This window comes from Syngnathus floridae, chromosome 6 (assembly GCF_059516105.1).
Source record: "Syngnathus floridae isolate MCC-2025c chromosome 6, RoL_Sflo_1.0, whole genome shotgun sequence".
Lineage (NCBI taxonomy): Eukaryota > Metazoa > Chordata > Actinopteri > Syngnathiformes > Syngnathidae > Syngnathus > Syngnathus floridae.
In genome coordinates, this window is record NC_142418.1 from 9,051,738 (window position 1) to 9,077,592 (window position 25,855).

The 25,855-nt window shown below is 41.5% G+C and overlaps 1 protein-coding gene across 4 annotated transcripts; it reads right to left on the bottom strand.

The window, feature by feature from the left end:
* Positions 1-318: 318 nt before the first annotated feature.
* On the bottom strand, positions 319-25,606 carry cecr2 (CECR2 histone acetyl-lysine reader). 4 transcript variants are annotated; one of them, XM_088379018.1, is made up of 19 exons: positions 25,327-25,606; positions 17,903-17,997; positions 15,187-15,370; positions 14,311-14,438; positions 14,078-14,161; positions 12,629-12,687; positions 12,369-12,529; positions 9,536-9,622; positions 9,246-9,396; positions 8,227-8,356; positions 8,105-8,142; positions 7,944-8,035; positions 7,735-7,861; positions 6,913-7,265; positions 6,702-6,833; positions 5,743-6,526; positions 3,089-4,955; positions 2,819-2,861; positions 319-2,436 (listed from the first exon to the last, which is right to left on the bottom strand). In XM_088379018.1, the coding sequence occupies exons 1-19, from the start codon at positions 25,444-25,446 to the stop codon at positions 2,431-2,433; spliced, it is 4,641 nt and encodes a 1,546-aa protein (XP_088235144.1). In that variant the 5' UTR covers positions 25,447-25,606; the 3' UTR covers positions 319-2,430. The 4 variants fall into 4 exon arrangements, with proteins under 4 accessions (XP_088235144.1, XP_088235143.1, XP_088235146.1 ...); XM_088379017.1 differs by having other exon boundaries at positions 12,369-12,532; XM_088379020.1 differs by lacking the exon at positions 14,078-14,161.
* Positions 25,607-25,855: the final 249 nt, after the last annotated feature.

Genomic DNA, 25,855 nt, shown 5'->3' on the forward strand with positions numbered 1-25,855 from the left:
CAAAATATGACGCATAACACACACAAAATACTTGGTATAATTCCGTTCAAAGTTCAATGCTGTTAAATTACATGGTATAATTGCGTTCAAAGTTCATCAGACGCAATATACGCAGAGCCGTGCCTTGTAATTTCCAATGGGTGCACAGTTCTATAAAACGCATTAAGAGAAAACATCGGTTTTGCTATGGAAAAATATTCAATTTCACTGAAATAAATGAGAATTGTCAGGCCATTATTGCAAGTGCATTTTGTCTCATCTACACATGGTAGCAACTAGTTGTGAGTACATTTCGACAAATCAGTCAACACACATCAATTTGAGGAAAATTATTTATTTCTAAGAAATGTACAGTATAGAAAATACACCAGTCCATTTCCCAAACAATCTGACATTCAAGTAAAAAAAAAAAAAAAAAATCTGTAAACACCCTTCAAAATTAGGTAATTCCTTACAGATTGACACTTAAAAAGACATGGCCAGCACATTTATATTTAACAAGAAAAAAAAGCAAATAAATATATTTCACATCTAAATGGTTTTGACTAATGAATGACAACGGACTTACACATGCTTAACTGATAACTGGCATCAATTCTGCACAACAGACACACACAAGCATACATTCAGACATATACACACACACTTGTAGATCTTTAGATACCACCACGCACAACTTCACATACTGTAGCCATGAAAAACAGTTTTTTAAAGATAAAACAGCACTGAAGACACTACCCCGAAGTACCCACCCCCTTAGATCCACTACAGTGAGACAATTCACAATTTCAATAGCGTACCACGTCATGCGTCTTGGAAGCTCCTAACTTTTAATCCTGCATCGACAACATACGATATAAAACGTAGGCAGCTATTGCTATAAATGTTGGATTCTTGCAATACTATGTCAAACTTCTACTCCTGGCACTGAGCAAAAATGTGTAGTTGGGAAGCCAAACAAATGCATCAACATCATGTAGAGTACATAATGTTGGTGTCAAGGTGTCATTTAGCATGATTCAATGAGAATTTATTTTGCCAGGGTTATACAGTGTTTTGTAAATCAAGGAGCAACACCACAACTTTTACTAAAGATGCTAATGCTGCTAACATAAGCTCAACTGGTAAAAGTGATGGACTCACAGGACCCTGCGGAATCCAGATTCGCTCATTGAGGTAGATTGACTTACTTCCAAACAGACTGCGCAATAAAACAAAAACAGTGGTAACTTCGAGGTAAAATTGATCAAAGATCTAATAATCCCCAAACCAATAAATCCACAATGACATCAAATTAAGCCCAGTGTGGAATAAGCAGTTCAAGTTCATGCAAGGTGACTTAATCAAAACGACCTCCTTTAAAAGAGGAGCTTACCAAAAATGTAAACTTGTTTAAGATGCAACTCTTGAAAATCAGTAGCGAGAAATACCCGTACAAAGTGTGATCCCTGAGAAGAAGAAGTGAATTCCAGAAGCAAATGCAGAACCAGACTGTGCAGTTCACATCAAACACTAAATATCACACGACGTGTTCCGTGTTTACGCTGCAACCTTCTAACAGCAGGCAGGACGTCACACATTAAATCATTCCCTTCATTACAGATAAAACGACTCAAAAAAGGGTTTGCTAATAGAGTTGTACCTATACATATACACAAATGAGGATTACTAAAACAAACTAAAGACTATCCAAGGCCACTCAGTTTCAGGAGATTTAGTCGAAGAAAGCCACAGTGCATAATGGAGTCAGGTACAAGCCGATACAAGCAGCGTTGTCTTTAATTGCCCAAGACGGTCTCACCAGTGAAGGAGCTATTAATAGTAATAGTGTATTTCCTTGAGGATTAGTTCACAAAATTCTGTGTCTGGGTGGAAATGGTTAAGTGAGTACAAATAATTAGGTTATTTATCCAGAATCTTTGACTCTCATTCACAGCGAGTGTGCTTATCGATGAAACATTCACTCGTACATTCAAAAAAAGAAACCAAGACAACTGGACCTGTAATTTGTCTTGGTCAGAGAGGCCTCTCGCGGTACCCTCTTCTTCCTTTACAGTACCTGAGTTTTTTTTAACAATTTGAGTCAGTAGATAATGGCACAATATAAAAAGGCTTGGCCCCTCTCCCTGTATATATTTTGATTGTTCACAGTGGACAGGGCAGACCAATGGTAAAAAGCAATAAAGTGGAAAATGTTGTGAGACGACCACAACTGCTGTGTTTCCCAACAACGGTAGTTTTAAAGATCCGTAATCTATACGCTTTTGTTCACAAGGGCTCAGTAGAATTTAGTATTATGATTATTCAGTCCAACCAAAATTGAAAGCCAGGATAACAAGAGTGAACAAGTTGCTGTAGACTGCAAGCTGGAAATCATGCCCTCTGCAGTCTGTCAGGTGGGTCAGTATGTCTTTCTTTTGGTTCAGTTCATTACACCTGAAAGAGGGAGCGAGGGGGCGAAGAGTGTGAGGGAACAAATAAGGTTTATCAAGTTAAACATGTAGTTGTGTATGATTCAAGTAAATGTTGCAGCACTACTATAATGTGCCTTTTGGTGTCCTCATCTGAATCACTGTCATCATAAAAATGTGGGAGACTAACTCAGTGGTCGATTATAAAAAAAATCGTTTTCCTTTTGAGCTCCACTTAATTGAATGAAAATACACTTCATTAAAAGCTCAATCTCACCTTATGATATTTATTCATATAGATGACAATATTATACAGTATTATGAAAAGGAAGATCTACTCGGACAACCATTTGTAGTACAATGTAATGTGAGGACCACAACACTCACAGGGGATATGTCACACTTACTTGCTTGGTGCTTGATCCACCCGGTGCAGTCATCACGTGTTGCCTGTGATGCATGAAAACAAGTTATCAGGTTTATGGTGTTCATTTTGATAGTCTTACTGAATCAAATTTAAAACTCGTGAGTGAGGTAACGGCCTCACACGAAATGCACGAAAATATGGCATGACAACAAGGGTTTTTTAGGGACGAAGACAAAGGTTATCGCAGATAAAACTAGAATTGCCTTTCGAGATTTGCTTTTTTGCTATGAGAAAAGGAAAATCTTTTTACCCTGGGTGCAGGAAATTTTCAGATGCCAAGCCTCTCTGCTGAATCATCACACTTTGAAAGTGGCCACCAGAGTGAGGGTACATGGCCATGCGCATCTGACCAGGGGAGAGAGGCAACTGCTGGGGCCGCTGAAGAGCCTCCATCAGGTGTGGGTGAGGTCTCTGCACACTAAATCGTCCTGCATCTTGGTATGGTGGTCTAGGGTAAAGGGCTCCATTCCCAACTCCACAGTGGGACGGTGGCGCACCGCCTGGATGCATTGGCGGGTGCACAGTGCGGGTGTCATACATAAAGCCAGGAGGAATGTGTGCAGTGGAGGCGAGCGACTGGTTGCTGTGACGGCGAGTGGCGGCGTTGTGACTATCAAGGTCCAGGATTTCTTTTGGACTTTCAGGCTGCTCCAAGTTCCCCTTGCGACTGCGTTTTGCTGGGCTATCACTTCCACTGTTTCTGCTTTCCCATTTCCTCTCCTCCAAGCCTCCAGAGACTGACCCGGCTTCGGGGGACAACAAAGTCACTATAGTGGAGCCCTCAGAAGCTTTTGGTGACACACACCCCTCATTGGCCTGATTGTTTCCTTTTGCACTGGATGCGGGCAGGTAGGTTGTAGGCAGCATGGGCTGATGAGATGGCTGCCAACCCTCTGAAGGATAAGCACCTCTACTGTTAACAAAATTATGGGCCTGCGGTCGGGTGTAATACTGTTCCTGCTGGAATGGCGGTGGCGGGTACATGTTGGTGTGGGCATGGAGATGCTGAGGGCCAGGCATGTGAATTGAATACACAGTTCTTTGTTGCTGGTGGTACCTGGAATGGTCTTGGGTACTCTGGAGGGGGTTGAGGTTCTGCGTGTAATAAGGGTGATGTGAAGAATGCCTGGTCATGCTCGTCTGGCTATACTGTGGATGTGGAGGGTTCTCTATGGTGTATGGACCCATGTCTCCATTTTCTTGGGAATGAGGAGGCATGGCAGCATTGTGAGGAGGTGCTCGCACTCTTTCTGCCTGCACACCTGGATTACTGCCCACCGTTTGGGTTCCGTGCTGGTTTGGACTCAACGCCTGCTGTTGTTTATAAGCAGTATTAGAAAAGTCAAATTTCATTGCATGTGGACCTTCGGTGTCTCGCCAACTTGCAGGTTCGCGCGGTGTTTGATCTCCATGCTCTGCTGGGCTTGGCTGAGAGGGTAAATGTGGAGGAGGGTGGCTGGGTGGCAGAGAGGTGAGAGGGGTTGGATGAGGGGGTCCAGGTTGAGTTCTCTGTAAGACACCATGTGAAATGCTATGTATAGAGCTGCTCTGAGTGCTTTGCGTGATATGTGGAGCTTGCAGTTGTGTCATATTCAGGGTCATCTGTGGAGGCGAGTTCTGACAGTGGTTGGGAGGTGCTGTCCTATTTAGAATTTCTTGGGTTGGATGTTGCTGGTGTTGTTTTCGAACATTCTGCTCATGCCGTTGTGGCGAGTTGCAGTCGGATGTGGCATTCAAAGATGGTGATGCACGCTGCTGAACAAGTGCAGGGCTCTGGAGAGGACTGCTCTGTGCATGCTGAGCAGTGGTAAGTGGATATGGATTCTTGGAATTCTTATTACTAACATGGAAGTGCAAGGGCACAGAAGTGGGATCATTATTTTGAAGTTGGCCACCTACTTCCTGCATAAGGCACTCTGCTCCACTCTCTGACTTCAGTTTTTCTCCAGACGCATTTTCCTGAGGTTGTTGAGGGCTGTGCAATCCCTCTGCTGGCCCACTGTGGTGTTGAGTAGGGTTTGGAATGGATGGGTGCTCTTGGTTAACTGAAACAGTGTTCTCTGATGAAGGAGGGTCATTGGAAATGTCTTTGATACTCGCTCTGTTTTCGGGTGGTCCTGTCAACAAAAACGGAATGGACATAAACACAACCGGAAGTAGATGATCACCATAAAGTATGTATCCCATCGGTCATATTTGATAAATTTTATGTACAGAGCAATCAAAGTGAGAGATCATATGTCTAAAAATACATTTAACAATTTACATTTGTATTGAACTTCAATAATTGCTTTCTTCTTACATTGTGGACTACCTTATCACTTCACCCTTGATTCATTGATGCAGTCAGATACCGTGCAACCCTGTTATTGTTCTTGGTAGCAACGTGTACTGCAAATTCTCTCACATGCAATATTAAAAAGTAAGAAAGAAGCAAAGCTATGTGCACAGTAGCACTCAGCAATTGCCAAACCTCAATTTAGTTTTTCTAATATAACCCACGTTCAAGCTACTATGTACTGGCACAGTACTGCCTTAGTTCCAGTTCATGTATACTGTGTAAAAGACTTTTGTACTAAAAATATATATTGGATTAACAATGCAATAAATTACACAATTACATTAGTAATACGTAGTTCTTGAGTTGACTATCTGAATAAACATATCTGGTGACGTGCCAGTTATTTTGTACTCAAAGCAAAGCGCAAGGCATTCAATCGAGCTTTTGAATACTCAATTTAGCTCTTACTGTGAGAAATAATTTCAATTGAATGGACAAATGCTGATGACCTAAAGATGTTCCGAGTCGTTACTGTAAAATACCAGATTAGATTGTTTTCAGGTTATAAGAAGCAGCATAAACAAACCCCCCCCAAAAAAAAAAAGAACTTGGGTCATATCTACCTTTGGGCTGAATGTCTGTCTGTGGGGAAGACTGGCTGTCTGGCCCTTTGTCTCCAGCAGGACGCAGCAGCTGAACCTCAGGGGCTGGGGGAGGCTGCTGAGAGGGACAAGTTGGGACGCTGCCAACCCCTGAGGGGGGCTTGGACTGTTGAAGGTGGCCCATGTCGCGATGGGGGGAACCAACGGGAGGTCTGGAAGAGGCAGACAGCTGCTGTAGAGCTAGCATTTCTGGACTTTCCAACATTGAGGCTAACCGCATCTTGGTGGAGGGGTCCGAGTGGGTTAAGGGAGGGCGTTGCTGCACAGGGCCTGGGGGGCTGGCCACTGCTGCAGACTTTTGATATTGTGAATTTAGAGGAGGATGGGGATATCCGGCAGCTTCCGGCCATGGTTTATGTCCCACTGGAGGTGGCACTCCTCCATAACTCAGGTTGTGCTGGTTGACCAAACTAGGGTCTTCTTGCATGTGCATTCCACTAGGTCTCTCTGGACAGTGGTGATTCAAACTAGTCCACATGTTAGAGCGTACCATACCAGGAGAGCTCATGCCTGTGTAATTGTGCTGTTGAGGTCCTGACAACTGGTTCCCCATTGGGTGCATCGTGTGGCTCTCTGGACGGTAATGGGCTGGGTATATGCTGGCTTCAGGAGGAGGTCTCAGTTGAAGGGCCATTGGACGGGGGCCCAGAGATGGGCCATGTGTTGGACCCATATAGGGGTGCTGCTGCTGGGGAAGAGGCTGGTTACCATCAGGGCCTATTGGATACCTATGGCCCATAGGATGCTGAAAGTAAAACCAAAGTTACATTCATTTCCACTTCTTCCTATTTTTTGTCCAATTTATTTTGATTTACCATTAATATTCAAAAAAGCTTTAATGTAAAAGAACCAACATACTGCGATGACCTGACATTTTCCACATAAATATGATATACCATAAGTGTGCAAGGACTTTGTACCTGCATGTTCAAGTCGTGCTGCATACGATTCAAGCCAGGGCCTCCATGCCTTGGAATGTGACCTGGGTAGGCAAAACGGGGATCCATGCCCATTCTATGAGCATACATGTGCGGACCATGAGGACGATGTAACTGGCCGGATGAAAAGAAAATTTAAGTGGCAGTTTTTGGAAAGAAATAACATCAAACATTGATACGGATCAAAATATACCCGTTGTTCTGGATGGTACATGCCCTTGATGTCGCCATGTCGGTGTTGCTGGCTTGGAGGAAAGCCCCAATGAGAATGCGTCAGTGGTCGAACTGGCTTGAGGACCTTGTCCTCCAACAGCATTTGGCCTTTGCCTCCCTGCACACTTCGTTTACGCTGAACATCCTGAGTCGCCTTGATTAGACTTTCAGGTCCCAGATGTTTACTGCTACGATTTCGCTTTTTCTCCTTGCGCTCCTTGTCTTCTTTGCTGATGTAGAATTCTTCATCAGTATCACCCTCCTCTGATGGCAAGTGTTTTAATTGGGCCCGGTTAAAACAGCGTTCGAGAGACTGTGCCATCACAGTGTATTCTGGGGAGGGGGGGCAGAAATCTTATTTAGACTCACAAAAAAAGCATGAAGAAAACACAAATACACAACAGATCACAGATTCTCCTGCATACAGACTGTTTTCAGGCCAATGCTGATCATTCCAATAGGTCAGAGGGCATATGTTGACCCCTGCTCCTTCTATAAACTCCCATCTACCGTGGTCCATCACCACTCCCACTCACCCCCATCCCAAGGGAAAGTATTCCCCAAGGATGAATAGCTCTAGAAGGGGGTTTAGGAATGGAATGTCTCTCTGGCACTACAGGGCTCAGCTCCTCCTGAGCATTTGAGCACTGCTCAATCATTCTTCATTAATCACTGTCAAGACTGCCCTGGACCTAGCCCATTTCAACATTGAGTATGTTTCTTTCTTTTGGGCTGTCATAGCCAACTCTGGTTTACTGCTTGGCATGGTGTGGGTAAATGAATTAAAAAAAATCATATTTACCACTATCTTCTCCGTTGTACTCAATACAGTTTTTAAATATGAGCTTCACATCAGAAATAAACTCCTCCTTTGCAACATATTCTCCATCATTGAGTTTCCTCTCAATAGTGGAAAGGTCCATGGGAGTCTGCGATAAAAGAGAAAAAAATTTTTTTTTTTGAAGAACTGACACATTCTACATTCAAATGATCACAATAGGGATTTTGTACCTGTATTATGTCATGGTAATTGGGGGCATAGGAGTCATCCACTGGTTCTAAGAAAGGCCAAGCATCTTTATGAGCCTTCAAGGCCTCCAGCACTAGGAAGGGAGAGTAGAGGTCAGAGATGACAATCGTTCAGACACTAAGCAAATTCCCTGGATGCATACCTTTGTATAAACCTGTGTAGTCATCTTCCATGTCAAAGCTGAAAGACATCACATTGACACTCCATGTTATTAATATTCAAATTGTATGCAAATGAATAATTTGTAACATAAAATCCTCATACAATTCCTTAGTAGTCCGTGTTCTGAGAACTGGTGAAGCCGGCTCTAAATTCAGAAGTTCTGGTGGGAGGTCTTTTCCTACAGACAACAGGTAAGCCTTTTCCTCTCGCATCTTCCTTCTCCTGGCCCGTTCTAAGACCAAGAGAATGTCATAGGAGAGTGAGAGAAAGAGAGAGGCCGCGAGAGAGAAAGACAGAGGAAGAGGGCAAGAAGTGCAATCAGCATAGGGCCGAGAGAGCGAAACAGGAAGAGAGTAACAAAGAGAGAGGAACAACCAACAGTCACATCAGAGAAATAATGCCAGCTGAACAAAAATAACATTTAGCCTTTCGCATCTTGACGTCACATGCTGAAAATTGAGGCTGCAGAAAGGGTAGATGCCTTGGCCATCGCCGTAAGAAGTGGCTCCGATTATACGGAGCCCAGATGGAAAAGGAACAGAATCAAATACAGAGCAGAAAGAGCACATGAATCGCCACTTTTTTTTTAACATGAAAGGCATCCCAGCCCAGCCAAGCTCCCCGTCGTTTGGATTAAAGATGTTCGAGGGAGGATTCCACATGTGTGATCCACACAGAACAGCCCAAGTCTAGCAGTTCATCTATAATATATTAATAAAGCTGCTCAACTCAAACACAATCAGGTCATTAACCCTTGACAGATGACGGAGAGAGGCAGAGTGATCATGTAGGATCATGAATTTTGCCTGTTCAAATCACAATGAGCCGATGGTACTGTACTATCCTTTGACGGCTTTTCAAGCTTCAAAGTTACATGTGGAAGCCTTCTTGAAGGGTGCTCTTGATCTATTTGTTACAATTCCACCATGGCGGCCTATTCATTGATGATGATAGGTCTATGACGAAACACTGTGAAATCATTGCTTAAAATTCATGTTTGGCATCTATGTTCATTAAAATGACTCATTGTGGAGAGTCCACAAGTGAATGAGTGTCGTTCTGAAAACTCTTAAATCGACAATAGCTTTGGCTTCTCCCCTTCTGTGTTCCAACCATCGTACCCTCCACAGCTTTGATCTTCTCCATTTTCTCTCGCTGTCGTTGTTCCTGCTGAAGCCTTTCTTCTTCTCGCCTCTGTTCGGCCAGCAAGACCTGCCTGTCCAGCTCTTCATCATTTCTCTTCTCAAACTCAACTGTGGCATCCACATTATCCTGCGTAGAAAGAAACACGATCATCAGAGACTGACAGACAGCGGCTCTATTCACAAGTGGACAGCATGCACAGAAAAATGACAACAGTATGACCAAGGTATACTCCATTACTGCTGCAGTAGAGAAAAATCACACATGCCTCCTCTTGGCTCATGTGTTTTTCAGAGAAACGCTGTGATGCACGGAATGGAGTTGGATCCTCAAGCTTCTGTTTCTGCTCGCGCTCCTGAAACAAGAGTTAAACGTTCAAGACTGCTTTTAGATTGTATTAGATGTTGAATTTATGATTAAAGTTACAAAGTATTGGAACAGCAAGGTCTACTTGTTTTTGTTGTACACTCAAGACATTTGGGCTTCAGATCAAAAGATGAATATGAGACTTAAGTTCAGAAGTCTTTGGAAGAAGCGATGTGGCCTGCAACAAAAATTTGTTTGACACCCCCAATTTAAACGATACAAATGTACTCTTACAACATTACAACCTGCCAAGGGATGACAAATTGAAACTAGCCAACCGAGATTATCCAGCATCCTTACATGAAATGTTAACTAACACTGTTCTCTTTTAAATAAATAAAATGAAAAAAAACATAAACCCAACATATGCTGTTATTTAAAGAGCGATATTGCTCCATTCTATGATCAAATAGGTTATCGTTTACACAAACCGACTGATAAACCCCCAAAATCCTAATTTGGTACTATAGCCTCATGAAAATACCAGGAAATAAAATCAACAAAAGTTATTGAGCCTTCAAGACGAACAGACAACCACACAAGAAAGATAACTGTGAGGCCCCGGGGGTTTGGGTGAAGGAGCCACGAGTATTGAGAGGTCACTGGCTTTGGTTTTTCCTCCCCCAGTTCCCCCTTCTCGCTTAAGATGCCAACATTCCCTCACATCTCCCTGGGGGTGACAGCCAAGCTGTATCAGACAAAAATGTATCTATATCTAACCGTGTCCTCCATACAAAGAGAGTGAGTAGACTCCTGTCTCCTAGATTTTATACTGAAAAATACACACAACTAGCAGAAAAGTAACAGCAAACAAGTAGTATTTTCTTAAGGCTTAAATAGATATATACTTGTTTTTACCACAGTACTACTACAAGTTCCATTTATTTCTGTAATAATTTGGTGACACCCATCAAAACCAGTGACATCTAAGTGAGTCTGTACATAGTAACTAAGCCAAAGTCAAGTTCTTAACAAGTCTGTCTAAATTGAGAGACACTGTGCATCTCTTGTCAATTTTCATCAGAGAACTAAGACAAACCTGTCAACTCACAAGCCAGTCAAAGTAGGGGCTTTTCATGAAGTACATTTAGAGACATCTAAAAACTGCACATAAGCAGGTGGGGGAGTGAAAACATGAGAGGAAGACAATGAAGGATGTGTGGGGGTGTACATGACCAAAAAAAGGAAGCAAGCACAAAAACAAAAGCGGCTGTTCCAGAACTGATCAAGTCTGCTCTGTTGAATTGCTGCCTCTTAAGTAAAGCATTGGGGGAAATGCCACAATTCATAATAATCCTAATAAAATTTTATACAATGTAATTACTATATGATATACCGTAATTTTAAAACACACATGACATAACATAATAAACTATCGCAAACAGCATTGACTGTTTTATCTATTGAAGAAGCACAAGCAAAATGACCTCCAGTGTAACCACTTAGGCTGAGAGGATCTCGCAGCACAACAAAGCTGTCATTCAAGAGGCTTCATCCTGCCTCAAGGTGAGCCTCTGCCTGCTGTCACTGTCCATGACTGTTGACTGCAGCTCAAGACACATGGAGGGGTGGATTAAAAAATCTAAGACTCTGTATTTGACAAATTTGCATGTGTGGAACCGCCCTCACTCTTCCAACTAACAGACACGTTATGCATGTGCAAACGTAGACCCAAAAAGTATATTCAATAAAGAGGAAGTGGTACTGCATCCATGGTGAGCCTTAACAGCAAGTGTCTTTAATGCAGCTGACTGAGCAACACTGTGGCTAAATTTAGTGATAAGTGACTAATGGATATGGGAGTAAAAAGACTAAAGCCTTCTTCAAAATTCTAATACAATCTAAAACAGTACTGTACTGATTTGACATGAAAGAAAATAAGGGAGGGAGCATAAAGCCTTCATTATCTAATAAAATCTAGAAATCTAGAAACAGTACTATACTGACTTGACATTAAAGAGAATACGAAAATAAGTCAACATCTCTTTACACAAATACAAAGAATTAGAAATAATTGGGGCAGTTGATAGGATCGCCTGCTGATTGAACCAGAAAAATATGCAAGAGATTTGAAGAATTATATTCTCTTTGGTTAATATTAAATGATACTTGGAACTCAGTATGTGATTTCAGTTATCTTGACACACTGAAGAGAATCCTGAGCATGTGTTCCATTTCGATGTTTTTGACCAGCCTATATAATGAGTCGAGAACATTTTTAGTATGTGCCAAGTGCACAGCAAAGAGGACGTACGTCAATTGCAAATGAAGGACCTCTTGACAACTAGATTATTTTTCATCTCTGAACTCAGTGTAACGAGGCTCACTTTCTGTGGCAGCAGTTGGTGGTACTTGCATATAGTATGATGGGAATGGACAGGTGCAAAATACAGGACTGGTGTATGTAGCTTTAAATTGTGTATGTAAGCTCACTGTCATGCAGTATGTCGCATTCTGTTTGAATGAATAACTGGATGGCATTTTATTTGCCTTAAGTAGACCTTGAAGCACTGCACAGCAGGCTTTTGAGTTCATTGATTGTGGTGCTTGTAAGGTTGTAATACAAGGCTTTACAAAATCAGGACCTTGGAGCCGATGACGATCAGCGAGTGAAACTAGTAAATATGAACATAAATACAGATAATATTGAATTGTCATATGAATGCTTAAGAGTACAGACCTTGTGAAACACTAATGCTAAGTAAACAAATGGTATTGATTCTTTGGTATCTGACCTTGTGTTCAATCATGCTGCGTATCTCAGGCAGAAAATTCTGGCTGATGACACGGTAGAGATGGCGGTCTTGGGGAGACGGTTTATCCTTAATGCTTTCTGCCAAGTTAACCCACTGTTCTTCTGTTTCGCACACAAGGGACCAGGTACCTCGCTTACAACCTACTGGAAGCCAAAAGCACAAAGGCGGTTGGTAAAAGAGGTTCCAAAAAAATAACAACAAATAGATCGCTGTTAATGTACTGCACATATATATTTCACCTTTCGCAGGAGCTATATCTTCCATTCCATTTTCTGTATCCTCTTCACTTTCTGCCTCACTAAAAAGACAAATATGACACAGCAAGTGAGAGGATTGTCACGCAACAGTGATTCATAAATCTGGGGGATCTTCATAAGGACTGGATGAGGCTGCTTTGTCAAATACGGACATTTACATAACATGAGCTACAGCTTCCATGTGGCAAGCCACTCCTGAAACAAAAACAACATCGGAAGTGTCTGGGCTAGGCTAAGTAGAAAAAGTACTGGTTGGTACACAGACCTCTTTTTAGATTAAAGTCAATCTTGCATTTTACTTGGGAATCAAGGTCCCAGAGTCTGAAAAATAACTGGAAAAACAGCTTTAAGTCCAGCGTTGAGCTGGAGAGCCATGTTATTTGTTTCTATTGCTCCGTGGTTTTTAATCACCAAGAAACTTTCGAGCACTTCCTGCTGCTGACGATCTATTTGGAGATAATGATTAAATTTTCCGGGAGGATTTGGCCCTTGTCCACAAAGCCAAAACTGCCAATACCTGGTTTGACAGCCATGGACGAAGATGACAGCATTTGATTGGCTAGCAAAGTCACCATTGAAATTGTAAAAAGAGGAAGATGTGAGAATAGAAACCAATTATCGAAGCAGCTTGGACCACATGCTTGGTACACCCAGCCTGTCTGAGCCACATCCAATATGGCTGTGGAATTTAGCGCTCGACGGTACCTAATCATAGATGCGCCTTGCATGAGGACCCACTTAGCTGGTCATATTTTTACAAGAGACTAGGCGATGTTTTTTGTGCTCAATACTCAAGTAAGTTGTCATTTAAGATGGCACAAATAAACTTTTTACTTATCAATGATTGCTTGCTGTTCATCCTGCTCATCAAAAAACAAGATGTATACATATATTTTAAAGTATTTATGTGCTAACATTTTCTTTATTAAATTTTTATCCCTTTCACTGTGACTCTGCTGGGTGGTAGGGCAACGCCTTATTAACGAGAATCCCCATTGTTGCAAACAAGAATAAACTGCATTGTTAAAATTGAGCATTATAAGCCTCGAACAGGCACAATCGCAGGTGGTAATGTTGTTGTGGCTGCTCAGTGTCATTTTAAGACTTAATTAGATATCTGTTTCTTTAAATTATACAGTCACATTAATATTTATTTTGAGAAGTGCCTCAAAAAGTCACCAAAGATAATCAGATATTATTCTGAGCAGGTCATGTAATTTGCCTGCAATTTCTATTTAATTCATTTTTTTTATGTTCTACAACTGCACAGACTCTTGACAAAACTTGTGCAATTGATGGCCACATGGCAATAGACAGCTGTGGAACCATCAACAGCAGTTTCCTTTAGACAAAGGCACCTGTGCAATTTATGCAACCAGATGTACAAGTTCTGCCTGTTATATTGAAATAAACAATTTTAAAAAAAATCACCTTAGCTCAGAGTCTTCCATTCTTTTTTTCTTTGGTGGTCTTCCTCTTTTCTTTTTCTCTGTTAATGTTAACTCGGGATTTTCACTGTAAGGAAGACCACATCAATTGAATTGAATCCTTTAAAAGCCTAGGTCCCAATATGATCAATTAACACGAATTTAAAATTACTACAACAGGGATGAACTAATGACCTGATTTTCATAAGGAAAAGGAGACTACGGCGAGGCATTTACCTGATTTTCTCCACTTTTCTCATGAATATCTCTTCTTTGTACATACGGGTGCCATAAAAATACCAGTAGAGGGCTCCATTTCCATCTTGCCCAAGAGGTTCTACCCGCAGACTGTCTGCATCCAGACCCTGATGGGAGCCAAGGAAACCATTAATTCACTCAATTCTGGACATAATTTGGTCTTGCAGTCCTTTACAGAAGTGGATGATAATAATAATGAAATGCATGTAAGAGACAATACTGAGAAGGAACATTTTCCATGTGCCTGCCATTGTAAAAATATTGGATATAATTTACAATCCTGAGTGTAGTATTTGTCAGGGCTGTGGACTCGGTCGGATTTTTGCACCGAGTCCGAGTGCGGCTGTCCATTTTTTCTGTTCATTCATGTGACTGCTTAGTCTTTATTCAAGGCTAATTTAGATCAAAATCTAAATAATTACAACAGTTTTGTGATGGCTTTGTCTTTATTAAACATATAAACAAATACAACAAACAGATACTTTCAAGTTTCAATTCAACGACTTGAGTTTGTTCTTAGGAACAAAATCTCCTCAACCAAGTCAGCCTTCATCGCGCCGCGCTGATCAGACATGATAAACTTGAGCCCGGAAAACAGGCGCTCTACGCTGACTTGGCTGATTGGCATTGCTGTTAGTGTCCGAGTCGCTGCCTTGAGGCCGGACGCATTCTCAGCAGCATGATGAAAATAAAATTGAACATATTTTTTTTTTATTGTCAGACTCGGTGGACTCGGTCAAAATCAGCACCGAGTCCGGCAAAAATGACCGAGTCCGAGTCCACAGCCCTGGTATTTGTGGGGGCGAAAATGATACGTAGAACTTTGAAAACATGACAAACATGTTGTGGTTTTACCTTCAGCAGGTCAAGGACATCAGCAGCATCCAGCCGATAATCGCAGAGACGGTGCAGCAGTTCAACCTGAGTGCGAGGGGGCAAGTTTTCAAAGGACTCTTCCCGAAGTGGGTTGGGCTTCCCCTCTTCAAGCTCCCATCTGTAGCTGATGATGTCATCCAGATATCTGCTGAATGCCTGGGGACTGAAGTGCTTAAGGATGAGTATGGGATTTATTCTTTTTTTCACAGCAAGTACTAACTCTACTGATGTGGAATATCGGCTCCGTGACCAATAAGGCCTTTCATATTTCTACATAGACCAATCCAATAATGCCTTGCTTTGAACAAAACACAGTCACAAGCAAAGCCACTCTAAGAATTTTGTTTTTGCCAAAGCCTTCCAGCTTCAAGAAGGATACAACATGTGACTAACCGGTTCATCAAGCCAATCTCTTTTTTTTAACCAGTTCATTTATGAAATCCTGCTTATCATGTGAACTGATACTTAGTTAACTAAAAGGTGTGTTTATGTATATTCAAAAATAATAATTGTTGCTATCCGGCTTTTCAAACACTGGGATTTGGAATATTTTCAAGAAAAATATGCCTTCAATTAGTATCAAAAGGTTTTTGAAAATGAATGTCCCAATGTGTGACCTTAGTACAGTGAAAAATTGCAGCACGGTGCATCATTCAAGTTGCCCATGCCTAATTTGCACCATTGCTCTGCCTAATTTAATAAAACTGGTAAGTTGATTGAAATGTCCTTTCTTTTTTTCCAAGTTGGATTGACAAATGTTATGGTTCAGGCATACCCAATTAATCGCTACCTTTTAGTTCCAACTCAGAAGAAAAGAACAGGGCCTTGGGGCAGGGGTGAGCATCTTTGCAACATAGAGAAAGAGGACCAGAGAAAAAAGGCTTATCTTGAAAGAGCAGTGTGCACTTTTCAAACAGCTGTAGGCTCCCCTTCTCACTAACCCCATCTAGCTCTTCCTTTCTGTCCCTTGTTCTCGCCAAAAGCCTCCCTCCCACCTTCCCCCGCTCCGGCAGAGCGTTTAACACGTGTGGATGAAAAGGGCAGCTCTGTGAAAGGCCAGCAGTGAGCAGGCAGCCCCAGGATGCCAGCGCCTGTCCTGTCCAATAAAACAGGTTGTCCTACAGTTGCTGCTTGCCTGGGTGGAGAAACTGGCTCATGCTTGCCTCTCTGTTTATCTGTCTGTTGGTACCATTATATTTCTTCCCAATCTTGAGTAGACAATATTTGTAAGAGAAACACCATCTGGGCATTAAAACTTGACTGTGTTGGAGTGATACTCTCCGATAATTACCTTTCCATACTTGAGAATTTATCGATGCTATGTTTATAAATCCAGTAAGATTATAATGTAATTTTGTATCAGACGTTGCGTCAAAACATGGGGCGACTCGTTACTGTGAATCTTTTTTTTTTTTTTTTTCTATTTCAAGGTAGACACATTTGTTACATAAAACAACAACCCTAAAAAATAATGTAACAATGAATAACCTAAAATGGGTAGAAATAACTAAAATATGGAATTGGTTTTTGGCTTCCTTGAAACATTTATAACCTTATTTTATTGGTTCTTTTATCACAAACAAATTATTTAGGTTTCATTACCTGACATGTTTCGGTTATCACTTCCGCCTTCGTCAGCGTGTCACCGGTGTGGTTGTGACGCGTCTTTATCGGCTGATGGATGAAGTCGTGGTTCCTGTCAGATATGACAGGTGAGTCTTGCCCTCTGTTGTCCATTCACCCCTCCAAAATGCTGCTCCAGGTGGTAGACAGCATGAAAGCTTCCTCCTCCCTGTTGGTCCTCGGGCCCCGCTTGCGGATCTCGATGGCCTCCCCGATCCAACGCTGATGTTTGTTTTCTTCGGTGCGGATGACTCTGGCCTTTTCCCAGTCCATGATGTGATTTTCTCTTTTGCAGTGGTCGGTAATGGCTGACTTGTAGTGTTCCTGTTCTGCTTGTTGTTTTGTTGCTCTTGTTTGTCTTGTTGCTGTCTCTTTCTCACACTCCTTCCTGTATTCTGTTTTTCTTGTGATGAAGTTTCTCCTGTCTCCCCGATGTATGATTTATTGCATGATTTGCATGGGATTTCGTATATGGAGTTGCATTTATTTTCCGGGTGAATCCTGTCCTTTGGGTGAATCAGTATCTGACGGAGTGTTGTGTGTGGTTTGATGGGTGTGTTTACGTTGTATTTTTTCATGGCTCTTTTGATGCGTTCTGTAATCCCTCTCACGTGCGGCAACGTCACCATTCCGCTGTGTTCTTGTTTACTTGTTTTTTTCTCTCCCCGTGTTGTGTTGTTTTTGTTTTTTACCTGCCCTACACCCTTCTGAGCACCGTTGGGAGCTTTCATGCTCTCTACCACCTGGAGCAGCATTTTGGAGGGGTGAACGGACAGCAGTTCATCCATCAGCTAATAAAGACGCGTCACAACCACACCAGTGACACTCTGATGAAGGCGGAAGTGATAGCCGAAACATGTCAGGTAATGAAACCTAAATAATTTGTTTGTGATAAAAGAACCAGTAAAATCATTGACAATTGATAACAAGATGAACATAGTACAACTAACATTTATAACCACACATGCTTTTACACCAATACATAATACCTCGTGCATGAATAGAAATATGAAGTGGCTACGTCTAAGATCATTTCACCGATAAATATGATTTTGATTAAATCTTAACATACGTAATGTCAGTGCGCTGGTAACATCCCTGCAGTAGACAAGCAATAAGATCCCCGAGGAAGTTCAAGTCCTGTTCTGAGAGCGCTTTCTCCAATTCCTAGGACACAGAAAAAATAAAATAAAAAAATAGCAATCTATTGCAAAATATTACAGTAGAAACTACAAAAAACAACTCTGTTGCTAACAAATAAAATTCATATTAGTGCTTGATATAAAGAGATCACTGTCACATATTAAACCTGCTTGCTGTTGGTTAATCTGCTTGTCTATGCTACTCGTTTTACAGCTACATACAGCCAGATAGAGGGTGAGAAAGTAAAAATGTCATGATTGCCGTCTGTGTAAACTGAAAACTATATATAGAACACGGCCAGCTTTCAAGCCACGTTTTTCCTTCCAGCTCTCATGTTGAAACTATTATGGGAGCTCGAGAATTGAATACTCAATTGAATATTCAATTGAATTCAATTTTATTTGGATTTAAGTTTATTAAAAAACATGTTTCCACAATTACTGTTCGCTACCCAATTATTTGTGTTTATTGGTATGTTTTTGTGATTTAAAAAGAAACTTAACAGTAAAGCAACATCACACGAGAGGGATTTCTGATCATTGATTTCCCAAGTAAAAGCAGATGATTGCAAATTCCTATTTTGATTAAACATAAATGATAAATCAGTTTGCTTTCATGAAAGACTAGAAAAATCAGACAATTATCAACTTTGAGAGCCTGAAATCACAAGATTTGGACAATCTTTTAGTTAAGTCTCTAAACGGTTACCCAATTATAAAAATATGAGGCAATATATTTGAATTAATTGATTTGTCGATTAATCAATTAATTCTGACATCTAATGGGAGTGATTTCCTGTAAGACAGCAGAAGTAGCGATGTGGAAGTAGTGGCTACCCTAATAGCAGACAGTTTCTATGTCACTGCTGTTGACAGCTCAACCGGGGTTCACATCACTAATAGTTGGCGTGCGAAGGCGGGAAGGGGGAAGGGATGCCTGCTTGTTGAGTATGGACTCCTCTATTACTATGCTTTGATTCTCTCTCCCCCAACACGGCCCATTCACTGGTTCCTGCAAGATTACTCACCTGACGAAACCTCCACCCCCGCATGGAAATGCATGACAAACATGCATGCGCAATCACAAAAACCACAGGAAAATGTTTTAACATTTCTTGATCAAGCGTGACGAATCATCTCTATTGCATAGTTGTTGAGACACTGATGCAAGCCTGACAATGGTAAATTGCCAGATTAGTCATCTTTAAAACATCTGTCAAAGCCACTTCCACACCTCTGGCACAAGCACGGTGTTGGTGAGACCATCAATCTGTGGGACACCTTTTGCTCATTAAGTCAGAGAATGACGAGTTAATATTGGGGTCTGTAATAAGCCCCTTTTACACGGTCTGTCAAAGGTGTCTTGTCTTTTTCCTGAACAGCTCAAGCAGAATTGACAATTTCCTGGCTTTGTAGGTGGTACCAGAACCGTATCAAAGACAAGGTGGTGCTGAAGTCGTAAAGGTAATGGCACGTTTTAAGTGTGTGGTAAAGAAAACAAGTCCGTTCAATTAGACTGATCAGACGTCAAACATCAATATTTACAATTGATACTCAAAACAAAATGTTGCTGATAGATTGAATTGGATAATTAATGCACATACAATATTTCCGCAGTGTTCTCCTTGTACAAATGCTTTCTTTGACCTGCGATTTTTCTATTTCCGGTATGCACGATTGCTGCTAAAACAATGCGAATTACTCCAATGTGGGACTAATAAAGGCTCTATTATTTTGAATATGTATTATGTTCCGAGACCCTCTCGCCATCTAAGTTGAGGGGCAAACATGGTCAGAATTTATGGCCCAATTGATTACCTGTCCATAGACATGCCTATGTACTGTAAACTAAGTATATTTCACGTCTATGTTAAGTTTTCCAGACCTCCCATCACATGACTTCCCTCTTATCTCTGTTTTACAACCAGTACCAAAGACAAGTGCCTTTACAACGTTGAAGGGAAGTCGCGCCCAGACTGGAGACAGGGAGAAGGAACCATGGGGAGCTAAGACAATGGGGCTGGCTGAGACAAACCCTAGTGTATATGCCCCCCTTGCTTCCCCCCATCTGATGCATGTACTGCTGCCCTCACTTGTCACTCACAACTGGGGGAGGAGGCTGCAGCCTTTTACAAAGCCCCCCACGACTTCATTGCATACAAGAGAGGGTATTAAAAAGACATGCAAACTGTTTCTTGATCTTTCAGGAGTACTCATTGTGAGAAACGGATCCCCTAGGCTTTATGAATAGCCTGATGTGGAAAGACGAGTACGAGTGGTTAGTGACTCACAGGTCATCACACAAGCTGAGTTGGAGATGTGTCAGTAGGTGCGGGGGGGGGAAGGATGCAAGTGAGTGAATTGCCTTGAGAATAGAATACGCAACTATTGCTGTGCAGGGGGGTTCTTCGTGTCACTGGCATTTGACAAAGTAAAGGGAATACGGTCGTTTGAGTGTTTAATGTAGACAACTTTGAGGTGTCTGCGATTCTTTTGTGCCCACCAAAGCGTATTCGTTGACGGGGGTAAGCAGCCGACGTGCTAAAACGTATTTGTTGGTGGGGGCTGGCCCTGAAAAATGGCAGTTCAGGAAATCTCACAAAATTCTCAATGGTCACCACATTGCTAGACCGCAAAGGATTAAGGCTAAACGATTCATTGTATTTGCACTATGATCGTGATTTGACAAAAGTGCGGTATTGTAATCGCAAAGACTGCGGTTTAAATGGGCATTATCTTATTGGGGGGGGGGGGGGGGGGGGGGGGGGGGGGTTTGCACAGAACTCTTTGTGCTAATGCAGCCGTGCTAGATTTCAGCGATTGTTTTCAAAGCAATTAATTGTTTACTATTAATAAAGGTTGTCAAATGTCCCGCGGTGTTATGGTCATTTTCGTATCTAAGATACATTTGGGATGGAGAGGTGGGCCTCCAATTTGGTCAGGAGCAGTCTTGACTCTATGGTGCTAAAGTGAAATGTATCAGCTTCCTGTCAGTAAAAAAATTTGGATTTGCCAAGTGACTGAGAACACCCATCTAAGCATTTTCTGAAACGCTTAAAGCTTTATTGTCCCTCCGGGGCTAATCCATTTACCTTGTAGACAACAGAAACAAAGACACACTCACAGGCAGCTTGCACACTTATTTACCAAACCTAATAGGACCAAAATATACACAATCAGAGGACTCCATGGAAAAACAACAACAAAAACTCCCCAGAAGCAGCAGCTTGCACCCAGTCAAAGTGGGAAGCCTTCACCTTTCAAGGGGAAGGGAAAGAAATAACCACCATCTGGGGTTTAGTCATGGTAATGCCAGGCAGGGGCTGGGGCTTAGTGATTGGAAAACATGTTAGGGATAGAGAATAGGATAGGGTCGAGGTTCTGTTCGTGGCTATGAGCCCAACAAGTGGATGCAAATAGTGGACTTGGAGTGAGGTGCACTTGAGGCAAGCCTACACAATGTCAAAATATCAAACTGCTGGATGGATGGCGGAAGGCATCTTACATTGTCTCACAATTTGTTACAGTAGCAAGAATTTCAATGAACAGCAATCATTTACCATTATGAGCAAAGTAGCAAAGGTTAATAGGTGGGCAGACTATGAAGATGTCTTGTTCATCAGATTCGAAGAACGCAATCAGATTAAATATCAAATACAGTGAAACCTCCAGTTACAAATAATACAGGTTCCTCAAAATTTCCTGGAAAAGGAACCTCTATTTCTGTCTTGATTTCGTTATACAGTCTTGACACAGACGAGATAATGGATATGTGGTGCTTCTCGCAATGTGTAACGATAATTTGCAACATGCATAACGCAACTCCACAGCATAAGGCGCAAAGATGTTGCATATGTAGGCTGACGTTCCACTTCAGCATCCAATCACATATCCAGCGCCTCGTTCACACTGACTGCGGAAGAGATGTCTTGTAATGCGTGTAAGCAAATCTGCACCCACAACACCAGAAGATCACAGAGGTTCACACTGATGAGTTGATAACAGTGTATATAGAGAGCTACTTGTAAACAATAGCCACCCCTTTTGTTTACACTGATATTCTGTATGGACATCATTTGGGGATCTTTAGCTCTTCGACCCAGTGTATATATGTTCTGTGTTCAGAGTTATTTTGTGTTTGGTTTATTTCAAGCTCCTTTCCTTTGTCTTTTAAATGTCCGACAAGTTTGCAGAACTTGTTGATTTTTAAATATAACCGATCTACCTTGGATGCTGACCCTTGACTTCCTGTCTGGATAGTGTAATTACTTCAGCTTCATGAAAATACGCATGCGGCATCCGAAGAAAATAGAAACCTCGTGGAACCCTTACGGCACGGCACATACAATCCGCATCGCACCACACCTGGTGTGAATTGACACACAGACGCCAATGCTCTTTTTCTTGTGACGTCCCTACGGTGGCCACAATGCATCATTTTCGCAGTCACTGTAACAGCGGCTGCAGTTGTGAATGACGCAGTGAAAGAAGTCTGAAAGAATATACATATTTACAGTTAAAATGTAGCATCTCTAAGAAAAGAAAACAATTATGTTGGAGTCAAAATAGAAATCCACGCATATCATGAGGCGGAAGCACGACCGACATCATTTCCCCAATGACAACATCTACAAACTCAGAGGTGAAAGAACTGGTCCCCAGCCATTGTGACCATGTTGAAGTGTCCTTGAACAGACATTGAAGGACCCAGTTGCTCCTGATGGTGTTAATGAGGAAGCAGTGTGGCACGCCTCGAGTACCAAAAGGAAAAAAAAAAAAAAAGTCACTATACAAGTGACCTGAATGAAATAATAATAATAGGATTGCAGTCGGAGCGGTCACCACCCATCCTTCAAACAAAAGAAAGACAATAAAAACTAATAACTTCCTGTTCCATTTATTTAATGAAATTGGTTTTTAATTGAGGAAATTAATCTTGACTTCAGCTGGATCTCTACAAGGTGTAATTTCAAACATAGCTTCTAGCAAATGTGAGCGACATCATGCACACTGTAAAGGCAACATCTGTATGATGCAAGGTACTTTTGACCTCACAACGTTACAAACATCTGTACTTCATACATGGGCAATTGGAGGGGAGGATGGCGGAAATAGAACTCCTCTATGCAAAGTGTCAATAAAAAGTTTTTTTTTTAAATGTTGTATTATTTCTATTTTATATTCTATAAACAGCGCCTTGGCAGCTGTGGCTGTTATAAAAGTTGAGTTGATTGATGTAAACGATTTTACAACTAAAACCACGCAACTGGGCTTGTCCATATCAAGGTCGAGATAAATGACACTCATTGTAGAGCGTGTTGCTGTTGACAGCTGCCAAACCGGCTTCACCTGTTACAGGGACGTGGCATTGGATAGAACTCAAATTTCCTTTTACAGTGGAACCTCAATTTTATAGACAGAGAGTTAACAGATTTCAAATTTGACGGGTAAGGATAAATATATTCATCAAATCACTTAATAAATTATTAGAAATAAATAATCTTAGAAATAAATAATCTGCAAATAATACATGTCAAACTGTTGGCAGTTATTCATCTAGTCACCCTGTTACATTGAAAAAGAATCCTTAAATCTACATTAATGTGGTCCTCCATGAGAGCAGACTAAGGTCGTGTGAACACACTGCGCAAGTGAATGTTTTTTTTGGGGTCAGAGTTGCTAAAAGCTTGCAAACAGTTCTAAAAGGTTGTACTGTATTTCTTGTCACAAAGACATTTGTTTACAACCAGAAAAACTGTTCAGCACCATTAATACTGATGGCAAATGTCTGGCGAACATCTTTGCAATTCATCCCTGAAGAAAAAAATGTCAACATTCGGGTGTGGCAAACACTAGCCAACCTTCACTACTCTGTTAGAAAATCGGGATCTGTTATTTTTTTGTGACAGTCCAGTTCAAACCAGGTTTTGACGCACGTGGCCTGTGCTGCTTGCTGGTTTATCACTAAAGGTTCATAATTTGACAAGCCACACATGCATGGGGAAGCGTATTTATTTAGTTTTCTATGATTGCATGATTAAAATGTTGTCCTTTTAATGTCTTTTATGTTGAGCACTTTGAGACAGCTGATTGCTGGTAAAGTACTACAGAGGTCAAATTAAGAATGTAAAATAAACGGGCACCGTGCAGTGGCATTCACTGCTAAAATGGCAAACAAGATATACAACCATTGTTTAAGGGCGTCTCAGTCTCAGCTGATTATGTGAAAAGAAAGTATCACCTTTGAACACTTTTTCAATTTCGACAAAAAAGATGAAGCTCTTTCAAGCGTATTGCGCAAACACGTACAGTAAGTACACTGTGCTTAGTGAGTCACTATGACGAACGACGGACGAAGGGTGAACCTGAGCATTCCTTCAAAGAGTTTAAAGCAACGACAAACGTTCCGTATACCAACTATTTAACCGATCTAAAACGCTACCTTTGAAGTTATTTTTGTAATTGCTTTTGGCGTTTTCGCTCTGATTTGAGTTGACAAGAGCAATAAAGGCGTCATGGGGGGGTGACCGTAAAATTTTATTTGAAGCCAATCAATTTTCGATTGACTCATAACGCAGTGATCGATGATTATGTACCCTTCAATGAATAAAAGGGCTTCTGTGTGTTGAGACCATGTGATATAGTTGCCAGGCTGTACACATTTCGGAATTAATTCATTGTATTTTGGCTCTCAAAGCGGTATTAGCAGGCACACGTTGAATCCAACTCTTTCACTCAATCCTAAACGGGGGGGAGCAAACAATGCCCGAGAAGCATCTGCGTCTCGCTCCCCAAGCCAGATGGCTCACGACCGCAAGACAATAAACTCCAAAACCCACGCCATGAACTTAACTTTATGTGACAAATAAAGGGAGGAAACGTTATCTGAAGACACTTGTTCTGTATGATCGTTATCACGCTTATGTGGAATTTAAAAAAGTTTCACTTGTATCGTAAAGCACATCATCACCCCGAAACTAAGATTCAAAGTGGGACTAAGTATGAACTATATCTGAGTGGACGGATCTTTTAGAATATCAATTAAAGTGGGAACATGAAAGCCTTGAATGACTATAGAGAGCACTACGTAACAACAACAATCTTATTATTAGGTCTCAAATCTCAATTTGGCCTCTCGATTGACCTTTATTGACAATCGATTAAAAGGTTCACACCTAAGTTTTAGCGTTGCTAATCGGTTAGCTAGGTTGTTGCGGAGTCGTAACGTTCACGAGTAGAAGTTCAAAGAACATTGCTAAGGAGACTAGTAGTTGGTATAGCTGACACAAACAACGTTTAATTTCCTCAGTGAGGGCGAGTGGTGTCACTTCCGTGAAGACAGAATATTGTTTACCTCGATTTCAAAGTCGGGAAGGTTGAACGCTGCCCTGAACAGTGAGCAGAAGTGGGCTATGGCGGGGACTTCCCACCAAGATTGGACTTCTTCCACAGAAACTGTACATCCCCGGGACATTTTCAGACTGGAGGAATGCTGTCACGTTGATTGCTCACATTAGAAAGGGGTTTGAAGTTCAAAAGTTCAATGAAACACTTCCGACAAAACTTGCTCGCGCAGTCCTCTAAGTCCTTGCGTTGTTGCCATTCCGCCTCGCCGGGCTCATCAATCTGTTTCAATCAGTCCGAGCCAAGGCGAACAGATGGGCCGGGCCATACCATTATTCGTCAGAGAGGGGAGAACGTACGATTGGCATTAAAGATACTACTACAAATATATAAAGCCATTGACTTTTGCTTCAAATATGATAGTAACTTCACTGATTTGACTTAATTTTGATTTAATTCTGGCGATCGAACTGACAAATCCGTATGAACAGAAAAAGGTAAATGGCCAGTAATCCCTATCGATCTTGATTGTGCGACCT